At 41.3% G+C, this 6,475-nt stretch overlaps 1 protein-coding gene across 1 annotated transcript in view; it reads left to right on the top strand.

Moving 5' to 3' along the window:
• Positions 1 to 548: 548 nt before the first annotated feature.
• ABCB5 (ATP binding cassette subfamily B member 5) overlaps positions 549 to 6,475 on the top strand; it is a 97,097-nt gene continuing 91,170 nt past the window's right edge. Inside the window, exon 1 of the mRNA XM_006779092.1 lies at positions 549 to 753. Within this exon, the coding sequence (XP_006779155.1) occupies positions 549 to 753 (205 nt within the window). The remainder of the gene's footprint in view (positions 754 to 6,475) is intronic.

The raw sequence follows: 6,475 nt of genomic DNA, 5'->3' as shown, positions 1-6,475 counted from the left end.
GGGAGGCATGGAGTCCACCAGCTTCGACCCCAGCGACATCCCGCCGCCAGACCAGGGCAGACTCAGAATGCGGCTCAAGAAGTGCCACCTTCTCCACCCCGCCGGCCGGTCTGCCCTCACCTCAGGGCACCGGAGGGGTCCCGAGGATCCGAAAGGTTTGGGTGGTGGTGGTGGTGGTGGTCTTATTCAGTCAGAATTGGATTCAGTGGAGTCTGGGCAAAACGGAAAAACCCCGATAGGGCCGTCCCCCTGGGTCACCACAGCGGGAATAGAGGAGCCGTCGCTGGCGGATGTGCCCTCGCCGGGGTGAAAGCATTTTTTTTTTTTTTTGAAGGGAAGCTGACCGGCTGGACCACTGAGAGCGCAAATTCAGATTTTTTTACTAGTAAAATGGGGCAACCAGCGGAAGGCGAGCCTCCTCCGGGGACAAGACCCGAGCGGAGGCCGGTGTCCCTGCTCTGCATGAGGACAAGCAGGTGCCAGCTGGAGAAGGGGTGGGTATCGCTGCTCTTTCCAGAACGCGATCTGGCAGGAGAGGGACATGGCAGATGACCAACAGACCAGTTTCTCAAAAACAGAAGGATGAACCATGCACACAGGGGAGAAAACGCAAATCATGTTTACCAGGGAGCAGTGTAAGTCGTGATCCATCCTTAGTGCCTGACCCCCGATACCCCGTTCATCTTCCGACTGTGAAATGTTTGCCACGTGATTCTCCTGTTCAAAATGTTAGAGGCAGATCCAGGCGGGAGGGTAAGTCCCAACGCTCCTCCGTGTTATTTCTGATTAAAGTCTTGTCTCCTCCGCAGCCAACCTCCACTCTTCGCTAAAGGCATCCTCCATCTCGTCCGGACTCTGTGTCTATTCCATGTCCGTGCTTGTGCCCGTGTCCTTCCTCCTCGGAGTGACATGGCCCTCTTCCTACCGTAGCCATGTCTTATGCGTCCATGAGAACATCACTCAATCCCCACACCAGTGGGACCTCCCACAGCCACTCCAGTTTACAATTATTTCTCTCTCTCTCTCTCTCTCTCTCTCTCTCTCTCTCTCTCTCGGACTTTATAGCTACTGTTACCTCTACCCTTCATATTTGCAACTAATCACACCTGAGTGCACACTCTTGCCATATTCTGCAACTATTTGTATAGGTTCGTCTTGTCTCTCTCCAGAAAAACGCAGGTTCCTTGTTAGGACCCATGTGTTGGATCTCTTTCCCATCTCGCATGGCTCCTGGCTGAAAGGTAAACTTCAGGCCAGAGGACAGGAAGCACCAGACTGCACTTCAAAGCGGGTTCACCTGAGCCTGGGCAAGTCTATTTCAGGAGCAGCAGTGACATCTAGTGGTTGGAAAGTTGTATGCCTTCTGACTTTTTAATACTTGGAAAAGGCATTCACAAAGAGAAGGTTGTAGAATATTCAGTGAATCCACGGTATTCCCATCAATTATGCTTGCTTTTGGAGGGATTTCAAATTTTAATTTATGTGCCCTGCCTTCCTCCCAACGCCTCCCTACCCCCTCCTGTGGTCCAACGGCCCGCAAACTGCTTGTTAGGGGTCCCCACATGTGCTCCTTAGAAACCACAACTTCCCTTTCCCGTAGGAAGATCACCAGAAGCTTTCATGGCAACTATGCTCCGCTTCCTGTTAAGATGAAGTTTACGTGCATAAATATTTATTTTGGAAATAAAATATGTAATTTAGGAAGAAACTTGAGATGATAAATTTGATAGCCAGAGTAGAAACTCATTTCCGAGCCAAATGGGAGAAAGGCCCTGTGGTATAGAGGAAAGCTGTGAACTTCAGCTTCCAAGGAACTTGGGATCAGAAGCCAGTTCTTCCCATTAAAGTCACATGGTAGTTATGACAGAGCCTGACTAAAATGACCTCATCTCTCTTTGTTTCAGGTGCTTAAACTACAAAATAATGACTTGGGGAAAACTGCTTTAAATCTCTGAAATTGAGATAGAAATTCTAATCTACTGTAGATGTCAAAATTTGAATAGTAATCAAGAGTAAGAATTGGAGCAGACTGATATTACCTTTATGTAGAGAACTTGAAAAATGATTTCTAACTCTATAAATTGTGAAGATAATCTGGATTTCTGGAAGAAAAAATCACTCTAGGAATAAATATGTAAACAAATTTATCACAAGAAAATATTGTGAAGTACTGATTTTTGTGGCCCTCCTATGGGCAGAATGTGAATCACAGTAACCCTTTTAAAATATATATATACAGTATTGTGTTAGAAAGTATCATCTGAGTAGTCTAAGTTTTACCTTATCTGCACCCTTGTTTCACAAGTTGACCTTTTTTGCCTATAATCTGGAACTTAACAAAATTTTTTCCATATAAGGAATGCTATATACCTATACTGTGGTTTATTTCCCAGTCAGTCCCACAGATTAATACCACAGTTAGACCTCAAATATATAACCCCACAAACAAGACTAGCCCAATTAGCATCAATTGACAGTGATTACTTTGGAAATATCAAAAAACAATAGAATTTTGGGATTAGAAGAGATTTGAGCTCTCTATTCTAAATTCCAGTGAAGTATACCAAAAACACACCTTCCCCCAGTTTTGACCATAGCAATAGATGCCAATAATCCCCTCCCTACCTAAGACAGATGTAGCTATCTTCTCTAATCAGTATTATAGGAACAGCAAGGCATGGGCTGACCTGGTTCTAATTTTAGTCTTCAGTCTGTTATAGGAGAGGGCGTAGGGGCTGGGGCATAGTCATCCCAAAATCAAAGAGGGTTAAACAAAGGTCTGTCTTGTGTTCACATTAATTACCTTTGCAGGTTGGCTGTAGCTCTGTTCCAAAGCTTCATCTGCAGTCCAGGCTGTAGTAGCAGCCACTAACAGGGACATGCTCTGAGCAGAGGGGGGAAAAAATTGACAAGTTAGATGACTCAATGTCTAAATTCAGGGTTATAATGAAGATCAAGTAACACTGAGTTATATTATGTTAAATTATAACATATCATATCATATTTAAATTATATTAATGCTATGAATCTCTTTTACCAGAGATTCTGTCCAGTAGGTCTGTATGGGTTTTTTTTTAATGCTCCAGGATTGAGAGACACTTGGGGAAGGATAATTCTAGCCCTCTAGTCTGGCTGTGCCTGAAGCTAGCAAAGCCCCAAGACTTTTCGTTTTTCATTTAGCTATTTGCCATTGGATTTCTGTCACTTGTAACCTAAAGAGTTCTAATTAATAATACACTCCCCTCAGGGATAGTCAGTTTTGTTGTTGTTGTTTAACATAAAATTTGAAGAAGAACCAGGTTAACCTTGTTCAGAGTACTAGTACTAAGACAATTCATGCCATAACCCTGCAGCCCTTCATGTTGAGGCCTTTCAGTCACCTACAGTTTTTGTGGTACAGACTTCTAAGAAACAAAATCTCTCATAGATGTTCCAGGAAGATAAAAGGAAAACTCCTCCCTCCTATCCCTTTTGTCTATATCCTATTCACTTACTAATATACCCCATAGCTGGACCCTTTATCTAGCTTCACTTTTCTCAGAGGTTCTTTAGTCAGCATCAGCTCTACATGGGAAAATATGCCTTTCGTTAAAAAAAAAATTAAAAACAAAAATGGAATCTTAGCTAACCTCTGCTTTCATGCCTATAGTGGCAACTGTTGAGATGTAACAGTTCACATTTACAAGTTTTCTCAGTTGTCCTCCATCCTGATAAGTATTAGGTCTTCCAAGGAAGAAAAGTACTACTTTTCTTTGGCCACACACAGAATTTCAGAACAGATGGACCTGGATGCCAAATGTTGCTGTAGAGTTTAATATTTTTTCTTGCTCTAAATTTTAAAATGTCATTATAATATTTAGTTTACTTAGAATTTAACGCTATCGTTTTTTAAAAATACATTTTCACTTTTTCAGGATAAAACATTAACACATGATCTCGAAATAGAATTAGTTTTAAGAACTCACTCACATATGCTACAAGTATATCTAATGTATGAATTAAATAATTTGTCCTGTTTTATAGTAACAGCACAAGAACTTCCCCTGTATTGATCATGGATTTTTATTTTCTGTATTTCATGATGCTTTAACTGCTTGGGGCCTTGCTGATTATAGAGGGATTGCCCCTCTCAGAGTTAGCTAATGAGACAGCAAACAATTCATCCTAGAGTGCTTTTCAAAACCAACCAATCCAGAGCCTATAGCTTCCTCTATCTCCTTTAATGGACTGCCACATGCTGAGCAAGCCATTATCCCCTGCCCAAATCAGTCCAAGATCAGGTGCCAGACAACTAGAGACATCCCCTACACCCAAGCCCACTGAAATTATTCAAACTAGCTAATTCTAAGCCTGCTTACCCTGTGTTGCTATGCCTTTCCTATGGAAACCATAGTAAAGGCTCTTACTTCCTGGCCAACCCAGGTGTGGCCCTGTGTAGAGTGCCATATTTCATGTTTCTAGGAATCTGAGAGTATAAACTTCTTCCTTCATGACAGTCATTTCTGTATCTATATTTTATCATACCTGATTAAAACAAGTCCTGACTATAATTTAAAACTTTGGCAATTAACTATTCATCAAAATAGCTTCTATTAGTAAATATATTATTAATCTAATATTTTATTAACTACTAGGGTCCCTCTGTGTGGGCTATGGGGATCAGGCTGAAACCGTCAGTCCAACATCCCCCAAGAGATGTAGTAGTACATGAAGCAGCAGGTGGCCGGGTAGGAGCCCAAGCCCAGGATGGGTGCCATGCCGCTCCCGCTCATCCTGGCCCTGCTGTGCCTGCTGCTACCACTCAGTAGGCTCGCTGCAGCTCCACTGCAGTTTTCGAGTGCCCATCCTAGGGCGATACTGGAGTGCCCATGACCGAAATGTGGGCTTGTACCCAGTCAGTTCCAATCCTGGTCCGGATCCAGATCAGTGAGGGGCACACAGGGGGAGTGTTCGCAGGAGACGTTCACACCGCAGCTGCACTTGCCAGGCATAAACCCGGCAGCGTCTGGCACCCATCAGTTAGTTGAACAGGGCTCCCACTGTGGGAGCTCACTGACCACCAGGAGGCAGCTCATGTGTTGAGCATCTGCCCCCTGGTGGTCAGTGCGCGTCATAGCGACCAGTCCAACAGTCAAATGGTCGAATGGTCACTTAGGCTTTTATATATATAGATTTGGCAAAATAGCTTTTCTTAGTAAATGTATTATTAATCTAATGTTTGTTTTTATAATATTCAGAGGTTTCTTTGAGATACTTTTTTTTAAAGCAAGACTTCAGGAAAGAGGAAAATTCAATTCCATTGAGACTATTTAAGAATGAATCACTCCCATTTTTTTTTTTTAGTAAAACTTTAGTAATAAAGTCTATAAAGTTGGATTTGTGGTTTAGCAAAGTCTCTATAATCTGTTTTTGATATGGGCATAATACTGTGAGTCATCAAAGGAAAACTAATTTTCCCTCTGTGGATTAGAAATGATTTCAGAGACCTTTACAAAACTCAAAGGAGAAAGGCATTGATTGCTTCGAACAACTTGCCTAATTGTTCATTTAGATCCGTTATTTAACCTTGTCATTTATTTACAAGAGGAGCTATTAATAAACAAGTGCCCTCCCCCCCCCATGTGACTGGCTGATGTTTCCTTACCTGGAGGAAATTAATCTGGTAACAAGTTATACCTTTTCTTTTCATTGATATTTAAATTAGAATGGAATTGATGGCCTGTTGGTGAACAAAATAGATGTATGAATGTTGGCTGTGTGACTGGAAGATTTTACACATCAGTGCCACAATAATGTAATCTTTAATAATTCATATTATGAAATAAAAACATCATTGTCCCTAAGAAGTTATTTATCATCCACTTTGAAGAGGAACTTTAAAATATTCTGTATATAAAAACAACTAGGAATAGAACCAGTATCCACTACTTTAAGCAATGACCTCAAATTCTAATTTGAATAAAATCATGTGTAGTACTTGTTAAAAATGCATATTTTGGGGTCCTCCTTTCCAGAGATTCTGACTCAGTAGTCTGAAGAGAGGCTCAAGAATCTGCATTTTTAGATGACATGATATTGTATGTAGAAAACCATAAAGACTCCACTAAAAAATTATTAGACTTAATAAATGAATTCAGCAATGTAGCAGGATACAAAATTAACGCCAAGAAATCTATAGCATTTCTATACACCAATAATGAACTTACAGAAAGAGAGACTAAAAGGGCAATCCCATTTATCATCGCACCAAAAAAATTAAGATACCTAGGAATAAACTTGACTAAGGAGGTAAAAGACCTATACGCAGAAAACTACAGGACACTGAAAAAGGAGATAGAGGAAGACATAAATAGATGGAAGAACCCACCGTGTTCATGGATTGGTAGAATTAACATCATCAAGATGTCCATACTACCCAAAGCAATCTATAGATTCAATGCACTCCCCATTAAAATACCAACGGCATATTTCATAG

This window comes from Myotis davidii, unplaced genomic scaffold (assembly GCF_000327345.1).
Source record: "Myotis davidii unplaced genomic scaffold, ASM32734v1 scaffold168, whole genome shotgun sequence".
Classification (NCBI taxonomy): domain Eukaryota; kingdom Metazoa; phylum Chordata; class Mammalia; order Chiroptera; family Vespertilionidae; genus Myotis; species Myotis davidii.
This window is presented reverse-complemented; position numbering and strand designations above follow the sequence as displayed.